Genomic DNA, 22,802 nt, shown 5'->3' on the forward strand with positions numbered 1-22,802 from the left:
CACTGGACCCAAAATGCTCACCTACACATACTTCTGTCACCTGACCTGTCTGGTTCCCTAATGGAGATCAAGTATTGCATTCTGCTGTTAGTACCTCTATATATTGATTTAGAAAACTTTCCTGAACACATTGACAAATTCCAAGCCATCCAGCCTTTTACAGTGTGGGAGTCCCAGTCAATATGTGGAAAGTTAAAATCCCCGACTATTACAACTTTCTGTTTAGAACCATAGAACACTACAGCACAGAAAACAGGCCATTCGGCCCTTCTAGTCTGTGCCGAAACGATATTCCGCTAGTGCCATTTACCTGCACCCAGTACATAACCCTCCAGACCTCTCCCGTCCAAGTATCTATCCAATTTATTCTTAAAACTCAAGAGTGAGCCCACATTTACTATATCAGATGGCAGCCCATTTCTTACATCGGTCTGCTATCTCACTACAGATTTGTTCCTCCAATTCTCTCTGACTATTGGGTGGTCTATAATACAACCCTATTAGTGTGGCCACACCTTTCCTGTTCCTCAGCTCCACCCATATGGCCTCTGTAGATGAGCCCTCCGGGCTGTCGTGTCTACGCACAGCTGTGATATTTTCCCTGACCAGTAATGCCACTCCTCCCCCTTTCATCCCTCCCCCTCTATCACGTCTGAAACAACGGAACCCCGGAACATTAGGCTGCTAGTCCTGCCCCTCCTGCATCCAAGTCTCACTAACAGCAATAATATCATAATCCCACGTGCCAATCCATGCCCTAAGTTCATCTGCCTTACCTACAATACTCCTTGCATTGAAATAGATGCACCTGAGAACATTTCTATCACGTACAAACCTTTGATTTCTGTCGATACCTGCAGTCCTCGCATGACCTTTTTCCTCCTCCACCTCACTATCTGCTCTAACACTCTGGTTCCCCTCCCTTTCCAAATCTAGTTTAAACCCCCCGGAGCACTAGCAAACCTACCCGCAAGAATGTTAGTCCCCCTCCAGTTCAGGTGCAAACTGTCCCATCAGTAATCCCATTTCCCATCACTCAGCCTTCTATGCCATAGCATTTCAAGCACTCATTTGATTAGTTCTTAAATACTGTGAGAGTACCTGCCTCCTCCACACCCACAGGTGGTGCATTCTAGATTCCAATTACCCTCTGGTTTCCTCAGATCTTCTCCAAGCCTTCTATCCCTTACCTTAAACCTATGCTCCCTAGTTATAGACACTTCTGTTGAAGGAAAATGCTCCTCACTATCTACCCCATCTAGGCCACTCATATTTTTTTTTTGTATACTTCTATCTGGTCTCCCCTCAGCCTCCTCCACTCCAAGATAAACAAATGCAGCCTATCCAGTCTCTCCTCATGACTGGAATACTCCATCCTAAGCAACATCCTGGTGAATCTTCTCTGCACCCTCTCCAGTACAGTCACCTTCTCCCTAAAGTATTATGACTAGAACCGTACACAGTACTCCAGCTTTATATGTTTTATACAGATGTACCATAACTTCCCTGCTCATACGTTCTATGCACTGGCTAATGAAGGCAAGCATCTTATATGTCTTCTTGACCACCATCAACCTGTACTGCTGCCCTCACAAGTCTTTCGGCATGAAGAATGAGAGTTTAGCATTGAAACGTGGAAAAATCTGAAGGGACTTTATAAACTATATACGGAGATGACATTTCTCCTGGCTGGGGCAGCTAGAATTGGGGGTCACCATCTTAAAATAAGTAGTTGGCCATTCAGGACTGAGACAAGATGACATTTCTTCATCCAGAGGGTGATAAATCTTTGGAATTCTCAACCCAAGAGGGCTGGGGGTGGGGTCAATATATGGTTGATAATTTTGTTTTAAGATATTAAAGGAATCAAGGAAAATGAAGGCAATGTAAGAAAGTGTCAGGCAAATGATTATGCAAGATCTTATTGAAATTAGGCACGAGAGGCCAAAAGTCTAACTCCTACTTCTATTGCATATGTTCTTTTTGCAATCTTTTGACATTTGTGGCAGTGCCATGTGTGACCTCCAAAGGCATTGCAGCCCATTTCACTGGAATCTTTGGGGTCTGGAATTGTCCTTTGAGATGAGATCAAGAACACAGGAAAAACAGGAGTACGAATAGGCTACTTGGTCCCTCAAGTCTGCCCCACCATGGCTGGCACGCCCTGGGCTTCATCTCCTCGGCCCTCAATTCCTTGATCTTTCAAAAACTTACTTTCTACTTCTTTAAAAGTCCTCAATGATTTAGCCCTGCACAGCCCTTCAGGGAAGAGAATTCCGAAGATTCAACACCCTCCACAAGAAGTTCCAATGCACTTTGGTTTTAAACGATCAGTCCTTGCAACCACATCCCCTCGTACAAAATTGCTATGGGAGTCTGTGGATCTGACTGAGATTGTTAAATCTTCACTAGACACAAGTGAGGTACCAGAATGACTGAAGGATTGTAAATATCAGCCCTCTTTTCAAGAACAGCAGACAATCACAGACTTGTGAACCCAACATCAGTGGTGGGAAAGTCATTGGAAAATATGTACTCTGAGACACTTGCAAAGGCAGGTACACATCAAAGACAGCCAGCATAGTTTTGTCAAGGGCAGATTCTGTGTGACCAACCTGGTTGAATTTTTTGAGGAGGTAACAAAGTGTATTGATGAGGGCAGTGAAGTAGATGTGGTTTACATGTAATTCAGTAAAGCCTTTGACAAGGTCCCACATAGGAAACTGGTGCAAAAAGTTAGGCCCCATGGGATCTAGGGCAAGTTGGTAAAATGGATCCAAAATTGACTTGGTGATAGTAGAGGGTTGTTTTTATGATTGGATGTCTGTGACTAGGGGTGTTCCACAGGGATCGATGCTGGAACCCTTCTTACCTGTAATATACATGAATGATTGGAACGCGGATATAGGAGGCACAATCAGTAAGTTCGCAGATAACATGAAGACTGGTGGAGTTGATGACAGTGCGGAGGGTAGTCTTGGGCTACAGAGTGATATCAATGTGTTGGTGAAATGGGCAGAGAAATGGCAGATGGAGTTTAATCCAGATAACTGCAAGGTGATGTACTTTGGGAGCACTAATGAGGCTAGGGCATACACGTAGGGAGTACTGAGAGACTTTAGTGTATAGTCCAAAGATCCTTGAAGATGGCAGTGCAAGTAGATAATGTGGTTAACAAGGCATATGGAATACTGGCCTTCATTAGTCGGGGCACTGAATACAAGAGCAGGGTAGTTATGCTCCAACTTTATAAAACAGTGGTCAGATCTCAGCTGGAGTACTGTGGGCAGTTCTGGTCACCACACTATAGGAAAGATGTGATAGCATTAAAGAGGGTGCAAAGGAGATTCACCAAGATATTGCCTCGGATGGAGTGTTTCAATGAGGACTGGAGAAGTTAGGTTTGTTATCCCTGGAGGTTAAGAGGGGACAAGATTGAGTGGTATAGATAGGGTAGACTGCAGAAAACTATTCTCCTTATCAGAGATGAATAAAACTAGAGGACATGGAGTTAAAGGTAAGGATTAAGAAGTTTAAAGGGGATCTTTTTCACCCAACGAATGGAAAGCACCTGAAATGCACTGCCTGAGAGTGTAGTGGAAGCAGAGTCACTGACAGTATTTACAAAACGTCTAGATGAGCATTTGAATCACTTAGACTTATAAGGCTATGTGCCAGGTGATGGAAGATGGGATTAATACAGATGGGTGCCCATTGGTCGACATGGACGTGGTGGGCTGAATGGCCTGTTTCCATGCTGTACGACTCTATTCCCCCACTAGTGGAAACATTTCTTCATCTACCCTGTCAGGACTCCTAAGGATCTTAAATGTTTCAATACAAGCATGTCTCATTCTTCTAAACTCCAATGTCAGTATCCTTTTTTTAAACAAGGGGCCAAAACTTTACACTGTGTTCCAGGTTTGACCTCACCAACAGCCTGCACAACCATGATTCTTCTTCTTTATTTCTAAGCACCAATCCTCTTGCGTTAAAGACCAATATGCCATTCAGCTACCTAGCCACTTGCTGCCGCTGCCTGCTAACTTTTTGTGATTTATGCGTAAGAACTCCTAGATCCCTCCGTCTGCCTTAGATTCTTCTTACCACAATGCATGACCTCACACCTTCCACATTAAACTCCATTTGCCAAGATTTCACCCACTCACTCAATGTATGTATATCCTGTTGCAGAGTCCAAATATCCTCATTGCAATATGCCCTCCTACCTACTTTGTGTCATGTTGATTAAGTTAGATTGGTCATATTCCCCAGAGCTAGGAAAACTGTGTGGAGATCTTATTGAAACAAAAGATTTTTCTTACACTGATTTAAAGTGTAGACACTGAGGGGCACAGAGTCTAGAATTGGGGATAGTCTCTGGCTGAACTAAGAAGTTTCTTTATTCAGAGGGTTATAAATGTTTGGAATCCTTTGCCCAACAGGCTGTGGATGCTCAGTGGTTGAGTATATTCAAGGCAGAGGTTGATAGTCTAATGGAAACTAAAAACAGAGGGAACGCGATAGGCCAAAGATCAGCCACGATGGCATCGAATGGAGGAGCACACTCAAGGGGATGAACAGCTTATTTCTGCTTCAATTTCTTATGAATTTAGGCAACTTCAACTCACTTTCAGTTGCCATTAGTTACAAATCATTCAGCAATAAGTATTTGATGCTTTTTTGGAATACGGAAGGAACTTCTTGAATAGTCCTGGGAATGAATATCACAGATGTTGGTAGACATGATCTAGACTTGTTGATCTAATTCCAAGTATCTTGAAATGTTTTTAAGTTACACGCACATTAATTTACTTGTAACTGACTGGAACAGTAATTACTACATAAATTGATATTGGTTTATTATTGTCACTTGTACCAAGGTACAATGAAAAACTTGTCTTGCATACCATTCGTAGAGATCAATTCATTTCACAGTGCATTGAGGTAGTACAGGGTAAAAACAATAACAGAATACAGAGTAAAATGTCACTGCTACAGAGGAAGTGCAGTGCAGGTAGACAATAAGGTGCAAGGTCAAACAAGGTAGATTGTGAGGTTAAGAATCCTTCTCACCATATAAGGGAACCGTTCCATATTCAACGTTTTAGAAACTGGATTTACAGAGGTTGTGAAGAATACAGATATGGGATCAATTAAATTCTAAGAATCATGGCAAATTCAAAAGTTTCTGAACTTCTGGTACAGTAATAATAAAACTGAAAATCCTAGCTGCAGGAAGTAGAAACTCAGATCAGTGTGATGTTTAATCTTTTCACAGGCGGAACATAGAACAGTACAGCACAGGATCAGGCCCTTCTGCTGACAATGTTGTGCCAAACTAATTAAGCTAAAGACACCCAATCCCATCTGCCTGCACATGGTCCATATTCCTCCATTCTGTGCATGTTCATATGCCTGTCTAAGAGCCTCTAAGACATCAACAACTGAGGGTTTAAACCTGATCTTGCACAATAAATCTCTCCCCTGCAGTGCAGTTGGAACCATTAAACAGTGCAAGATTAGAGGCAAGGAATTCCACAACAGGAGACATGTCTTAACATTTCATAGCTTTTCCAGATCCACTAGACAAATCAGGTGCTTTAACATGGGATTCTGTCTGTTTGTCTGGAACTCAACACCAACCAGGATGAAGCAGCCTGCTTGACTGGTATCCAACCACCCTAAACTTTCATTCACTCCCTCACCACACCGTGACACACAGAAGGAAGATTGGCTTCATCACTGCAGAAAGTGCCACACGTTACCCTACACTGATACCACCTCCTGTCACTGAGATGGTAAACGGCCCTGTTCCTTCACCCCATCGCCGACCACTGTGGTTCCTTTGGCAACTCCCTGTCACAACTCCTACTCAGAGAAACTCAAGATTGGCCTCTTTGATGAAAGAAGCTTCAGGCTATCCCTGTAATTCCTATTCCTTCCATAACTGCTATCTTATGGAACAAGCGCACTGAGTGGCAGAACAGGTTCAAGAGCACTCCCTAATGTAAACAACTCCTATAATCCAATATACATGAAAGTTCTTGATCAAAAACAATGCTGGAAACAGTCAGCATCTGTAAACAAATAACACGTAATTAACCAATTTTGCATCACCTTTAGCCACAGGCGGGGTACTGGAAGACTGGAGTGTAGCTAATGGAGGTCCCAAAGGGCCGAGGGTATAAGACAGAAAGCCACAGGCCAGTGAGCCTTATGTCAGTAGTGGGAAACCATTGGAAAAAATTCTTAGGGATGAAATTTATGATCACTTGGAAAGGCACGAACTGATTGGGGGAATCAGCATGGTATCATGCGAGGGAAATCCTACCTCACAAATCTGATTGAGTAAAATATGAAAACTGATAAAGGCAAGGCAGTAGATGTGGCATACATGGACTTCAGCAAGGCTTTTGACAAGGTCCCGTATGGTAGGCTGGTCCAGAAAGGTGTTTTGACAAACTGGATCCAAAGTTGGCTTGGTAATAGGAGGCAGAAGGTAGTGATGGAGGTTTGTTTTTCTGACTGGAAGTCTGTAACCAGTGGTGTACCACAGGGATTGGTGCTGGGACCTTTGTTGTTTGTCATGCGAGAATGTCTGTGGTCTGATAAGTAAGTTTGCTGATGACATGAAGATCAGCGGAGGTGTATTTTAATCCAGACAAATGTGAGGTAATGCATTTTGGGTCATCTAATATTGGTGAGACATATATAGTAAATGGCAGGGATCTTAGAAGTATGTACAGAGGGATCTTGGAATGCAGGTTCATAGCTCCCTGAAAATGGAGACACAAGTGGATAGGGTAGTAAAGAAGGCACTTAGCTTGACGCCTTTGTAGAGAGGGGCACCGAGTATAAGATTTGGGACATCGTGTTGCGGCTTTGTTTAGGCCACATTTGGAACATTGTGTGAAGATGTGGTAATCATGATATGGAAAGGATGTGGTAGCACTAGAAAGTAGAGATTCACCAGGATGTTGCCTGGAATGGAGCATTTTAATTGCAAGGAGAGATTGAATAGGCTGGGATTGCTCTTACTGGAGCACAGGAGACTGAGGGTTGACCTTATAGAGGTTCATAAGATCATGAAGTGCATAGAAAGGGTAGAGAGTCACAATCTTTTTGCAAGGATAGGGGACATAGGTTTAAGCTGAGAGGAGAAATATTCAAAGGAGATCTGAAAGACACATTTTTTTGCACAGATGATGGTGGGTAAGTGCAAGGAGCTGTCAGAGGAGGTGATAGAGGTGGGTACAATCACAGCATTTATAAAGCATTTGAACAGGAACATGGGGATAGGAATGGAATAGAGGGAGTTGGATCAAATGCAGCAAAATTCGACTAGCACAGATAGTCATCACAGTCAGCATGGACAAGTTGGCCTGAGGGGCCCGTTTCCGAGCTGTACTCTGTGACTTCAGGTCAAAGACCCTTCATCAGAACGCACCTTGTTGATTTTCTATAATTTGTTAACGTGTGGAGTTCACTTAATTAACTACTCAACACTTTCAATTGGAGAGGAAATCTGAGCCAACCCCCCCATCATGTCAACTCACTCAGTGATGAAGTGACACCAGAAAAATAAATGAAAATCACAGAACTGCAGAGGCTGGGACCTGAAAAAAATGAGTGCTGGAAACACTCAGCATATCAGCCAGCATCTGAGGAAAGAAAAAGTGTTAACTTTTCAGGTTTAAAACCCTCATCAGAATTCATTTTTATATCAGAAAAACAAAGCCTTTTTCCATAAGCATCTAAATATGGTGTGCAATTTAAAGTGTTTTTTTTTTACAGAATAGTATTACGTCCTGCCAATATATCTCCTTAATTTACCTATTACCTAAAAATATCAATCATTTTACCTGCTTATTGATGTTTTGGATTTAAGAGAGTGAATCACCTAGTTTGATATCTATTCTTCAAATGTCAGGTGAATGTATGACCTCTGGATGTAGAGTATAATGAAGCTTGTAGCAAACTCATAAAACAACAAAAATCCTAAAAACACATTTGTTTTACAATTTTCAAGTGGGTATTTTGATACTGCTGAACACGTCACCACAATCCTTGCTGCATGGATATCCAAGTGGATTTGGAGAGCTTAGCCAGGGTGACACTGAAAGCTACAAACAGGGCAAGTGTTAATGAAAGTATATTTAAAAAGAACAGCAATAAAGGAAGCCAGCTGTGACTGTATTAAAAATCCATTTGGAGTTTAAAGTGAAGGATTTTGCCTTTTCCTTCCACAGTTGTAAACAAATGGGCATATATTATAATCCAGTGGGTGGTGACTCATTTATTAACCACCAGATGTTTAAAATGCAGATCAAAGAAACCTACTTTGTGAAAACGAACCATAGAAAAATAAAGCCCATCAGGATGCCCCACTGTTAAATAGGGACACATGAGAGCTGGCTTGGGTGCAGTTAACCTCCACAACCAGCAAAAAAACTTAAGATGTTACTGGGAATACATCATTGTGCACTATGGCTGTGTTATCAAAACCACACATCCACAATCTAGGATTACTCATACCTCACTTTAATGTGGTACTGTAGGCAACTTGACTCAGGTACTGATGATATGAGGAATAGATAATGCAAGGTCAGTCTGTTTTTGAGGCCGAGGTTAAATGAATCGTTGGATCAGTTTACAACGACTCTATCCACAATTTGCCATAACCAGGTGAAGAAAGTCCAGACATTTCCATCACACCTTCCATAATTTCAGGATGTTAGAAAGTGCTTCATGACCAATGAAGCTTTTGTTTGAGTATCCAGCACGTTCAGATCTTTGGTGTTTCCAGATTGGCAGATTTTCTGGACAATAGGCTTTTATCCCTATTAATACCACAATACACTTTTAATCCACGTTTAATATGTTACACCGTAGAATACATTTTCCAATGACCCAGATGACTTTAAAGGGAGGGCAGGAACAAAGGCCTAAAGAGCATGGAATTGGGCCCTAGTGAACCAGATGCCAAATCGTCAGGATTTCCCAACAATGGGATGGTGAGTTACAGTTTGTCTACACTTGTAATGTTGGAAACAGCAGCCAGCAAGCATATAACTAGCTCCCACAAACAGTAATGTGATAATGACCAGATCATGTGTTTCACTGATCTTGTTTGAGAATAAAATCTTGGGCATGATAATGGGGATAAATCTCCTGCTCTCTTTCATTGTAGCATCATGAGATCTTTTCCTGATAAAGCAAGTGCAACCACAGTTTAACAGATTGCCCAAATGACAGCACACCCAATAGTGCAAATTCCATCAGTGCTGCACTGGACTGTCAGCCCAGATTTTTATCTCCAAGTCTCTGAAGTGAGACTTGAACCCATAGTTAAGCAAACTACACTGCCTAACAACATGGGGAACAGGGGGAGGTTACAAAGAGATGCTCTAGTCCCAAGAATTGAAATTGTTCAAAACATGCCGAAAACAGCATCAAGAAGGTGGCAATGAAGTTTACAAAACAGATGAAACACAATGAACACTTCACAGACCTCCTGCTTACAAACAATGCCACAGCTAAGGCTGATCAAACAGAATCACTTCTTCGATGATATTTTAAGATTGACAGCATGCTGGATTTTTTTCATGGTTTTCTATAAAACAAACACATGGACCAGAAGTTGTGCTTTCAACTTTGGCAGTCACTTTACTTATGAACATAAATATGAGAGATAAAAGCAAGCCACACAGCCCCGAGCTTGTTCTGTCATTCTGCAGTGTCATGACTAATCTGCTCAACACCATTTTCCTGCACGCTTCCTATACTCTTCTATTCCTCCAATACCCAGCTATCCATGAACCCCAGTTTTGAGTGCAAATGATGATTGAATCTCCACAGCCCTCCAGCTAGTGAATTCCAAAGATTCAGCACTCTGAGTGAAGGAATCTATCATTTCAGTCATAAATGGTCTAACCCTTACTTTGAGACTGTGGCCCTGAGTTCTGGACTGCTCAACCAGGGGAAGCATCATCTCTGTATCAACTCAGCCAAGCCCTATAAGAGTTGTATGTTTTTAAATAAGGACATCTCTCATTCCTCTAAACTGTAAAGAATTAGAAGCTTGGCCAACTCGATCTTCATATGACAGATCTACCATCCCAAGACCCTGTCTGGCAACTCTTCACCACATTCTATTACAAGTACATCCTACTTTTGGATAAAGAGACCAAAATTGTATCCAATATTCTCAAGGCCCAATAGTGAGGCATCTTTATCTTTTGACTCAAATCGTCCTGTATTAAAGGCCAACACACCATCTACCTTCTTAACTCCCTGCTACATCTACAAAAAACAGAACGGTATAGCACAAAAACAGGCCTTTTGGCCCACGATGTTGTGCTGAGCTAATTAAACTAGTAATCAAATGCCCAACTAAACTAATCCTCTCCTTATAGCACATACCCTGTAATCCAGGCAGCATCCTAGTAAACCTCTTCTGAACCCTCTCCAAAGCCTCCACATCCTTCCTATAATGGGGCAACCAGAATTTGAATGCAGTAATTCAGATGCAGCCTAACAAGAGTTTTATAGAGCTGCAATATAACTTCCCGACTCTTGAACTCAATCCTTCGACTAATAAAGGCAAGCATACCATATGCCTTCTTTACCATCCTATCAACCTGTGCAGCCACTTTCAGGGAGCTATGGACTTGAACCCCAAGATCCTTCTGTACATCAATACTATTAAGGGTCTTGCCATTAATAGTATACTGTCCCTTTACATTTGATCTCCCAAAGTGCAACATCTCACACTTGGCCAGATTAAACTACATATTAGCTTTCAGTGACTTATGTACACCCAGGCCCTTTTTAAAAATCAAAATTTCTCCATCTCTCACCTTTAAACAAAAAGACAGTATTTCTGTTTTCCTAACAATGGATAACCTCATACTTTTCCATAATGTGCTCTACCTGCCACTCCTCTTGTCTATATCCACTTGAAGACCCTTTGCATTCTCACACCCAATTCCTTTCCCACTTAGTTTGATGACATTTTCGATCCTTCAGCCAACTTGTTGATGTACTGCAAATAGCTGGGACCCAGACACCAATTCCCTGTTGTACCCCACTAGTCACAGTCTGCAAGTCTAAGGAAGACCCATGTGTTACTACTACTCCTTGCTTTCAACCTGCTAATCAAATCTCAATCCATGTTAGTGTATTATCCCCATCTCCACATGCTCCAGCTTTGCTCAAGTCAAGTTTATTGTCATGTGCACAGGTACAGTGAGGTAGAGGCACAATAAAAAACTTGCTTGCAGCAGCATCACAGTCACGTAGATTCAGACAACACACCAGATACAAGTTATACATAAATTATACAAGACGGTGAAGAGAAAAAAGAAATCATTCCAAAGATCCAGACACACCATATTCACTAGATCCCCCTTATCTGCTCTACCAGATACATCCTCTCAGATCGCCAATGGATTAATCAAACACAATTGCCCTTTTGTAAATTCACATTGATTCTACTCATATTACTACTTTCTAAGTGTCACCTCCTTTATTATACGTCTCAGCAGTTCCCCAACTACCGATGTCCAGTACTTCTTTCATTTCCCTCTTTCTTGAACAATGGAACCCAATGGCAGTGGAGTCAATTTCAGTACGACATCTACAGTAGCCTTTTCCATAATCAAGGTGGTGAGGGACAGTGGAACAGACTACATGAGAACATTAAAAAAAACAACAGCCACCATTAAAGGAATCAATCTGGTGAAATTTGGCTGCACTACAGTTGCAAGTACATCCTTCCTGAGGTGGGAGTCTAGACCTGTGCACAATATTCCACATGTGGTCTCACAAGGACCCCAAATAGTGACTATTATGGGAATAAAATGTTATATCAACTTAAAAAATAATGTTCAATTTGACACCAAGGATTTTAATTTAAAGAAAAATATGAAAGTGAGGGGCAGGTTGGCTACGGTAGATTGGGAAACTACATTAAAGGATATGACAGTACATAGGCAATAGCTAGTATTTGACGAAATTAGATATGACTCCTTCAAAATACTCACATCTTTTTGGCACAAATGCACATCAGGAAAAAGTGGTCAAACCATAAATCAAACCATTGCAGGCATAACCCCTCCCACCCCCCACCATCAAGGACATCTTCAAGTGGCGGTGCCTCAAGAAGGCAGCATCCATCGCTAAGGACCCTCACCACCCGGAACATGCCCTCTTCACGTTACTACCATTCTGAAGACCCACACTCAACATTTCAGGAACAGCTTCTTCCCCTCCGCCATCAAATTTCTGATGTGTTCATGAACCCATGAACGCTACCTCGTTATTTCTCTTTTGCACTATTTATTTTTGTAACTAAGTCATTTTTATGTCTTGCACTGTACTGCTGCCACAAAACAACAAATTTCATGACATACATCAGTGATAATAAACCTGATTCTGAATTACAGAAGAAATGAAAGATAGCATTGTGTAAGGAGAAGGCTTATAAAGTTGCCAGAAAGTCAGTTTAAGATCTGAGGGCATAAATATCAATCTGAAAATGAGTTTAAATCTCACCTTGGCAACTGTGGAATTTAAATTCAAGTAATTACATAAATCTGTAATAAAAAGGTGGAACCAACAATGGTAGCCATGAAACTATCAGACGGTTGTTAAAACCACTTTGGTTCAATGATTGAAAACTAAAAACTGCAGATACTAGAAATCTGAAATAGAAAAAAAATGCTGACAATATGTCAGCATCAATGGAGAGAGAAGCTACCTTACAGCAGAACTTTTTATTGGCTCATTAATGTCCTTGTAGGAAGCAGCAGCCATTGTTATCCATTCGAATGATACCAAGTTCAAGACCAGTGCACCATGGTTGTCTCTCAATTGCCTCATAAATGACTCAGCAATTTGTTTGGACGATAAATCCCAATATGGCCCATATCCCACAAACAAAAGATTGACCAAACAAGTATGGGAAGGCATTGCTCTGTGGTTTAGAAAATAACCAGGAAAAGAAATGAGGTCTACTAGCTCTCCCATCACTGATCCACCATGGATCATGGTGACAGATGTGGCTCCTTTCCAAATCAGAAATAAATTGTTCTCACTCCAGACTTAAGTGCTTAATCAGGTCCAGCAGAGCAGTGCACATGGAGAAGCTGTGCTGTAGAAAGTGTCATTTTTCAGATGGCCCAGAAGTGTCATGCATTGATTTCAAATAGGTAAAGCTTCAATTTTGGAATTCACACCCTTGTTTTCAAATCCTGCCATTGTTTCCCAGACAGAGGGTGGTTATAGATGGAGCGTATTCTGCATGGAGGCCGGTTACCAGTGGTGTTCAGCAGGGATCTGTTCTGGGACCGCTGCACTTTGTGATTTTTATAAATGACTTGATGAGGATGTGGAAGGATGGGTTAGTAAGTTTGCAGATGACACGAAGGTTGGTGACGTTGTGGATAGTGTAGAAGGTTGCTGAAGGTTACAACAGGACATTGACAGGATGCAGAGCTGGGCTGAGAAGTGGCAGATGGAGTTCAACCTGAAATAGTGTGAAGTGTTACAGTTTGGAATTTTGAATTTGAAGGCAGAGTACAAGGTTAATGGCAGGACTCTTAGCAGTGTGGAGGAACAGAGGGATCTTGGGGTACATGTCCATAGATCCCTCAAGGTTGCCATGCAGGTTGATAGGGTTGTTAAGGCGTATGGTGCATTGGCCTTCTTTAGTCGGGCTATTTTCAAACACTGTGAAGTAATGTTGCAGCTCTATAAAACCCTGGTTAGACCACACTCAGAATATTGTGTTCAGTTCTGTTGCCTCATTGTAGAAAGGATGTGGAAGCTTGAGAGAGGGTGCAGAAGAGATTTATCAGAATGCTGCCTGGATTGGAGAGCATGTCTTATGAGGATAGAGCTATGGCTTTTCTCTTTGGAGTGAAGGAGGATGAGAGGTAACTTGATAGAGGTGTACATGATAAGTGGCATAGATCGAGTAGACAGTCAGAAACTTTTTCCTAGGGTGAAAATGGCTAACATGAGGGGGCTTAATTTTAAGGTGATTGGAGGAAGGTATTGGGGGGGGGGGGTGGTGGGGCAGAATGTCAGAGGTAAGTTTTTGTTTACAGCGAGTGGTAGGTGCATGGGACGCACTGCCGGCAGAGGTGATGGAGGCAGATACAGATACATTAGGGACATTTAGAGACTCTTAGATGGGCACAATGAATGATAGATAAATGGAGGGGTGGGTGGGATATGGGGATAGATCTTAGAGCATGATAAAATGTCAGCACAACATCATGGAGCGAAGGGCCTGTACTGTGCTGTAATGTTCTACGTTCTCTAATTTCTTCCAGTTCCACAAGATTCCTTGCCCTCTGTAGATGCTGCTCGACCTGCTGAGTTCCTTCAGCATATTGTTTGTTGCTCTACAAGATCTGTTCATTCTCCAACTATGGCTTCCAGAGCATCTTCAAATCTAATCACTCTGCAAATGATGCCTTCTGCTTTCATGACCTCAAGTCTGGAATCTCCTACCTGAATCTCTGACTCTCCCTCTTTCTTCTTCTGTATACTCCTGGAGTCTACCAGTTTTACCAAGCTTTGAATTACCCATCCTAATTTCTTGTTCTGAGAGTTGTGTCAAATTTTTTTGCTAACTCTTAAGTCACTTGGGAAACTTTACTATATAATTGGAGCTATACAAATGCAAATTGCTGCTGTTGCTTCTGCCAGTCCAGTGGTTACAAAAGATTCTGTGCACGGAGTAGGAGAATTATCCTCAGGACATACATCTCAATCAACATTGCTAAAACAGATTACCTGGCAATTATCACATTGCTGGCAAAAATTAGATCTGGCAATACATGCATTTCAATAATAACAACATTTCAAAGTACTTCATTAGATGTAAATGCTCTGGGAGCTTCCAAGGTTGAGAAAAGAATTTAAAACACAAACTATTTATTTCTTCCTAGCTCCCTAGTCCTTCAGATTTAAAACTCACATTCATGTTTAAACCTCTCGTGGCTCAGCCCTCTAACCTCCTTCACTCCTCCAGCCCTTCAATTCTTCACCTCAAACTCCCCAGCCTCCAATTCCAACCTCCTGTGAATTCACATCAACATCATGCCACCAATGGCAGTTACTCTTGCAGCTAACCAAGTTCTACTCCCTGGAACGTCCTCCCGGATCCCTGTTCCTCTCCATCTTGGGCTCCTTGTTTTAGATCCTCTTTAAACCTACAGATTAATTATTTGTACTGATTGCTCTCTTGGTATCAATTTCCCTCACTTCCAATGATTTAGACATTGTATGACACTGTCTTTAGGCCAGGATTTATTGTTTACCCCCAACCGCAACTGGCATTGGTATTGGTTTATTATTGTCACTTGTACTGAGGTACAGTGAAAAAACTTGTCTTGCATACCGATTGTACAGGTCAATTCATTACACAGTGCAGTTACATTGAGTTAGTACAGAGTGCATTGATGTAGTACAGGTAAAAACAATAACAGCACAGGTAAAGTGTCACAGCTACAGAGAGAGTGCAGTGCAATAAGGTGCAAGGTCACAACAAGGTAGATCGTGAGGTCAGAGTCCATCTCATCGTATAAGGGAACCATTCAATAGTCTTATCACAGTGGGGTAGAAGCTGTCCTTAAGTCTGGTGGGTATGTGCCCTCAGGCTCCTGTATCTTCTACCCAATGGAAGAGGAGAGAAGAGAGAATGACCCGGTGGGTGGGGTCTTTGATTATGCTGGCTGCTTCACCAAGACAGCGAGAGGTAAAGTCCAAGGAGGGGAGGCTGGTGTCCATGATGTGCTGGCTGTGTCCACACTCCCTGCAATTTCTCGCGGTCCTGGCAGAGCAGTTGCCGTGATACATCCATAGAGGATGCTTTCTATGTGCATCGGTAAAAGTTGGTGAGAGTCAAAGGAGACAAACTGAATTTCTTTAGCCTCCTGAGGAAGTAGAGGCGCTGGTGAGCTTTCTTGGCCGTGGCATCTACGTGATTTGACCAGGAACAGGCTGTTGGTGATGTTCACTCCTAGGAACTTGAAGCTCTCAAACCGCCTTTGAGAATTTGGAGTGGAGCCCCCTCCTTTAATGAACAAGGGCATAAACTGCCACCACAACTTGGCTTGCACTTATGCTTAAAATATGCACACAACTGATTGACGTTAGTTTCATACTTAAATTCTATCATTTCCAAATGAAATTTCCAGGAAGATTCAAGCAACTTCATCCTTGTCTGAATAAATCATTCTTTTTAGGTTTATATTCAATGATATGTGGCAGGTCTGAAATCCAAGTCAAAAAGCCTGACCCAATGGCAACATCATTCAGAGTCAGAGTATTCCTATTAGTTCTAAGTACATCATTCAAGATGATGCTTTGAGTTTATATTCATGGATGATAGAATAATTTAATTTGACTTCATCTAATCTGAGTTAATATTATCAAAATGAAAAATTGAACGTCACTCATCGAAGTCAAAAAGTCAAAGTCGAGTTTATTGATATATGCACAAGTACATGTGTGCACAGGCACAATGAGAAACTTACTTGCAGCAGCATCACAAGCACATGGCAAGTAAATTTAATTATCTCTGTAAGTTATAAGTGCATGAATTCCTAGTCCCTCAATTTTCAATTCTTCTTTAATATTGATGTTCACATTGCTGGCTATCTGATTCATTCTCAAGTATCAAAAACTGAATCGAATCCAGCCAGCTGAATCACAACAGAAAAATTCTGAGTTTGCTTGTGTGCAGTTGGCCAGATGTGAACATCTGGAGAATATTTTTCTTAAAGATTACACTTCTCCAGTTAGGATTTCACGGAACATTTTGTGTTGTCCATAACTATGCCCCACAAGATATCATTTAATTGGCCTCGGTAACCCTGGATTAGGATTTAGAAACTCAATAGAGTTTGTAGTCTCAATCACCTCAGAATGGGGCTGCAAAGAGGCAGAAGGAACTGCCCTTTGGAAAATGGGCACTTGGGACAGCTAGAGCAAGAACATACAGTATGTGCCCTAGATAATGGCTTCAGGGGGTGGGGGGTGAAACTCAAGAAAGAGAGCTTAAAACTATTCATCACAAAAGGCATTGCAAAATCTTGTGCACATATGTTGTGATGTATATTCAATTAGATCATTTTGAAAACTCTTAGTGTACAGTGACTTTATTGATTGCACATTGTTTACATTAACATGGTTAGAATTGCCACAAGTCTTCTGTAAGAAAAAAGAGAATGTTACTTCAACATATTTCTTTTCACTAAAGATGATAGTTTCCAGTTTTGTCAATAAAAGATTAAAGAGACACTACCTATTGCAAAATAATCAGCTCTGAAGTGGGGAATTAACGTGACAACAACCAGGATAACAGCATTTCAGCTAATTTACAAACCAGTTTTAACTCGAATCTAAAGACAATGAGGATGATTACAGTATGCCATTGAGATGAGTCTCACTTTGATTCTAAGTAAATCCAATAACATTTTCTAAAATCTAAAGTTTCTGAACAGTTGCCTTCAATGAGTATTTAAAGTGTAGTCACACACAGAGTATGGGACTAAATGACTTTGCAATCCATGAACTAATCCCAGAAATCACAATCACTAACTACACAGAAATTAACTGCTTTGGGAAGCTGATGATTTCACTTTGAATTTCAGCATACAAGTTATTGAACTTTATATCTGATGGCTCCCCACTTGAACAATTTGTTCTGATTAATGGTTAGAAAAATGATGTAAGAAATTAAATGTTGTTTTCATTGTCATATAATTTGTACACAAGGTAATTTTGTGTTAAATAAATTTCAAGGCTGGTAATTTTCCTGTTATTTAACTTCTTTCCTTATTATTGCTCATTCTTTGGACGCAAGTGCTATTAGCAAGGCCAGCATTTATTGTCCAGCCCTAACTCTGGTTAGGATTTAGCTGACGTAGGTTCAATCAGTGCCTGAAAATCAGCTTCTGCAACATTAGGCCATTGTATCCACCATCATGGAATGAATTCCACACAAAACAGAAGCACAATTCTGATGGTCATTTGTATGAACTTGTTCAAATTTCATAAGTATATAACAAATACCTATTTAACTGAGATCCAATGTTTTAAAAGTGAAAAAGGTTGACTGCCTGGTGTGCTGATCATGCTTTGCCATTTCAATTGAAACACTTACCTTCACAGCCTCTGCGTGAGTGACTTTATCAAACACCTTGTCATTCACTCGCAAAATCTGATCTCCTACCCGAAGTCCCTCTTTTTCAGCCAAGGAGCCTTGTTCAACAAGAGACACATAGATCCCGACCCCATTTTCTGAGCCACCTCGGATGCTGAAGCCTAAACCCTCATGAGTTTTGTTTCTTTTCAGTGCCACCTGCCTGATCTCTCCATAATTTTCTTTCATCGCCCAGTTTTGATAGAGAGGAGCTGTCCATTGATCAGTGCTGAAGTTTACATGTCCTGGGCCACAACTGGGGAATCCAGTGGCTAGGGGAAAAAAAAGAATGGTGTTATAAAGAGACAATCTGATGCAGGTAGAATACAATGGCCTCCCCTCATCCCAAGGTGGTTACACCTAATCAAGTACTTTTTAAAAGGGTTGTTAAGTTATAGTGTAGGGAACACAGCTGTAATTTGTGCACAGCAAGTTAACAACCAGATAATCAGTTTCACTGATGCTAACTCAGGGATAAAACTTTAGTTAGGTCACCAAAGTGAACTTGCCCGTACTTGATCCAAATAGTGTCAGCAACACCTTTACATTCATCTCAGGGAGCAGACCAGCCTTCGGTTTGATACCCATGATGAAAAGTGACATGGTTTTGTGAAACGGAACTTGCACGATCAACTTATTGGATTTCTTTAAATAATATGGGCTGTGGATAAAGGAAAACCAGTGGATATACTATAGTTAGGTATTCAGAAGGCATTTGATAAGGTGCGAATATAAAAGCTGATTGTGGAAAATAAAAGTCCAGGTGTAGATAGTAACATTGATGTGTTGAGATGATTGACTAGCTAACAGGAAGCAGAAATCAAGCATAAATGGGTCAGGTCAGCAAGGTATATTGAATGGTGTGTGACGGGGTCAGTGTTCAGGCCTCAACTTTTTACAACTTAAATAAATGACTGGGATGAAGCAGTAAAAGTATGATTGCTAAATTTGCTGATGACATGAAGATAATGGGAAAGTAAGTTGTGAAGAGTATAGACAGAGACTACAAAAGGATATAGGTAGGTTCAGTGAGAGAACATAGATCTGGCAAATGGAATATAATGTTGGAAGATATAAATCGTCCAATTAGACAGGAAGAATAAAAAATGTACTATCTAATCCAGACAAGCCTGAGGTGATGCATCTTGGGATGTCAAATACTAGCTGACATATACAGTAGGTGGCAGGGACCTCAGGTGAGTTGATTGACAGAATGACATTGGGTGCAAGTTCATAGCTCACTGAAAATGGTGACATAGGTGGTTAGGGTAGTGAAAAAAGCATTTGGCATGCTTGCTTCACAGGCAAGGTAATGAGCACAAGAGTTAGGATGTCATATTACAGCAATGCAAATCATTGATTAGGTAGCACTTGGAGTATTGTGTACAGTTCTGATTGGCACATTACAAGGAGAATGTGGTAGCACTGGAAGGGTGCAGAAGTGATTCACTAGGATGTTGCCTTGAATGAAGGGCTTTACTTATAAGGAGAGATTGGACAGGCTGGGTTTATTCTCACTGGAATGTTGGAGGGTTGAAGGGTGACTGTATAGAGGTTTATAAAATTATGAGGGGCATAGGTAGGATAAATGGTCAGTCTTTTTCCTACAGATGAGTCTAAAACAAGAGGGCACAGATTTAAGGCAAGAGGGGAGAAAAATAAAGGAGATCTGAGGGGTAAGTTTTCCACACAGAGGGTGGTGGGGATATGGGGCTGCCAGAGGAAGTGGTAGAAGCAGATACAATTATAATGTTTAAAAAGACAGTTGGACAGGTACGTGGATAGAAAAGGAATACAGGGATATGGGCCTAATGCAGACAAATGGGACTAGTGTAGATCGGCATCACTGAGAGCATGGATGAGTTGGGCAGAAGGGCTGTTTCTGTACTGTACGGCTCTATGACTAAATAATCAGAGGTCGTGGAGCTCTGACATGCAGAGGGACATATGTATACTTGTATATGATTCATAAAAGGCCAGTATGCAGGAATAGCAAATAATTGAGAAAGCTAACAGAAAGTAAATTGAAAACAAATTAAGGTGTTATGCTTCAGTTACACAGGGCATTGTGAGACTACACCTGGAGTACTGTCTCCTTATTTAGGGAATGGTGTTAATGCTCTGGAAGCAGCTCAGAGGTGGTTTAATACCCAAAATGTAAGTTGTCATTTGAGGAATGATTGGAGGCTAGGCCTGTATCTGCTGGACTTTAGAAGCGTGAGAGGGGACTTGATTGAATCATAATTAAACATATGTACATTTGTTGCATCTCTGGCAGTACAGCATCCTCTCAAGACAGCATTGGAAATATTCACTCAAACCTCTCAAAGGTGATTTTAACCACAATGTTTGGATTCAGAATGTTGGAAACTTTAGCAAGCTGACCTCAAGATGTGGCTGGATTACATATGTATAACATCACTAAGATTGTAAGGAGGTAAACAACTATCACCCATTTCTATGGGCTAAATTGCAAAAATCTCATGTGCTTGCTAATGCACGTTGCCTCTTTTTTTTAAAAAAAGAGAGAATAATTTTAAATTTCATCTAAGAACTTATGCATCACTTTCTTTGTATTCTCCCTCATACCCAGAACACCCAGGTTATCTGGGCTTCACCAGTTTCCAGCTTCTGATCATTCCCACTCTTGGTGGCTATGTTGAAGCCCTAAGCTCTGGGATTCCTTTCCTAAACTTCTCCAACACCCTCCTTCGAGACTCTCTATAACAAGCTCTTTGAACAGCTATTTGCTCAACTTAAGAAATATGCCTTGAATGATTCAGTGTCAACTTTGTTTGACATCAGTCCCCTGAATGTTGGAACGTTTTACTGCATTGAATGTGTGATACAAATAAAAGCTGTTGTGGCTGCTGCCAACTGAGCCACGGCTAGCACATTCTAAAACTCTGCAAACACCTTCTCGTGTCATGGCGAGAACAACTTACATCTTAAAGAAAAGGCTCTGTGCTTTTGAACGCTCAATATTTTTTCATGTACCTCTTAACTTGCAATTTCAAACCAACCTCAAAGAATCAGGAGTCAACTATCTCAGTTTCACTCCACTATCTCATTCTAAACATGGCCTGCAGGTCCACAACCTCCACCATCTGGGGTTAGCCCTGTGATATCTCTCCAGCAACCAGCTCAGATTGGCCTGGAATCATATTCCACTCCACAGACTTGAACATACAGCCCAGTCAGACATTTTAGCAAAGTGCTGAAAGACTGATGTGCTGCTGGAGCTGCCATCTTTCAGAAGATACCTTTGACAGTGGCCTTGGTTGCCCTCTCAGGTGGATGCAGAAGGTCCCATAGAACTGTTCAAAGATCAGGGGAGTTTTTTTTTGATATTCAAGAGAATAATCATCTCCAACCTCATGGATAAAATTAATCATTTGGTCATTTCTCCTTAATGTGGGCTCTTGCTGTACACAAATTAATTGCTTTGTTTCCTACAAGCCATGACATCCTGTATGTTCACTTCAAGGATATATTGTAAAGGCTGTAAAGGGCTTTGAAATGTGATGCTCAGCACTTAGGGTACTCCCTGTTGAAGGATGGATGTATGAGGTAGTCTGACATTTTAGTGGACCTCTCACAGACAACAAGTTCTTCTTAGTTATTCTCAGTGATTGTTCAACAATGACGTTATTTGTGGCTGAGCACTAATTCTCATATCTCACTGGAAGAGATTTCTCTTGGTACTTGATACTGGCAGAAGGTTCACACATGTAACTGAAAATTAGCTGGTAACTTAAGTCTATAAATAATGCTTGATGATAAAGAGCAGATGAATGTTTTATACATTCAAATGACATTCCTCTCTAACAGTTATTGAAGACTATAACCTATTTGCCCTAAACAACTTAATGCCTTCATTAATACTTGGACAGTGATTTGACAAAATGTAACAGAATGTGCTGGACTGAACCAAGATTCCACTCAACCAGTTCATCCTGGTGTTTGTGGTCCCATTTCCTCATTCGTCCAGTGTTCTCCAATCCCCTCTCCATCACATCCTTATCCACCCTCCTCTTAAATGCATCTATCAGCTTTTCCCCTACAGTTTTCTCTGCTTGTAAATCAAAACCCTGCAGATGCTGGAAATCTGAAAAAGACAGAAATTGCTAGAAACAATCTGATGGTCAGGCAGCATCTGTAGGAAGAGACAGAGTTAACATTTCAGACTGAAGACCCTTCATCAGAACTTTTCCTTTCAACAAATGCTAGCAGACCTGCTGAGTGTTTTCCAGCATTTTCTGCTTTTATTATAAAGTTCTGATGAAAGGTGTTCAACCTGAAATTGTTTCTCTCTCCAAATGCTGCCTGACACACTGAATATTTTGAGCATTTCCTGTATGCAATCACTCTATGCTTGAGAATTGCACATTCTCAGATATAGAGATCTCTTCTGAATTAGAATCGGAGTCATAGAGATGTACAGCACCAACAGGCCCTTCAGCCCACTACATAGGTGCTGACGATTTTGCCCATCTACAAAACGTACTAATCTGCACATCATCTGCCAAATACATTAAATGTTCACTTCCTATTACATCCTTCACACATTGTTGGTGAA

The 22,802-nt window shown here is 41.1% G+C and overlaps 1 protein-coding gene across 3 annotated transcripts in view; it reads right to left on the minus strand.

Moving 5' to 3' along the window:
- whrna (whirlin a) overlaps window positions 1-22,802 on the minus strand; it is a 121,247-nt gene that overhangs the window by 93,056 nt on the left and 5,389 nt on the right. For all 3 annotated transcript variants that reach the window (XM_052037393.1, XM_052037392.1, XM_052037391.1), the window contains one exon: window positions 18,185-18,495. In XM_052037393.1, coding sequence (XP_051893353.1) covers window positions 18,185-18,495 — 311 coding nt within the window. The remainder of the gene's footprint in view (window positions 1-18,184; window positions 18,496-22,802) is intronic.

This window comes from Pristis pectinata, chromosome 23 (assembly GCF_009764475.1).
Source record: "Pristis pectinata isolate sPriPec2 chromosome 23, sPriPec2.1.pri, whole genome shotgun sequence".
In the NCBI taxonomy this organism is placed as follows: domain Eukaryota; kingdom Metazoa; phylum Chordata; class Chondrichthyes; order Rhinopristiformes; family Pristidae; genus Pristis; species Pristis pectinata.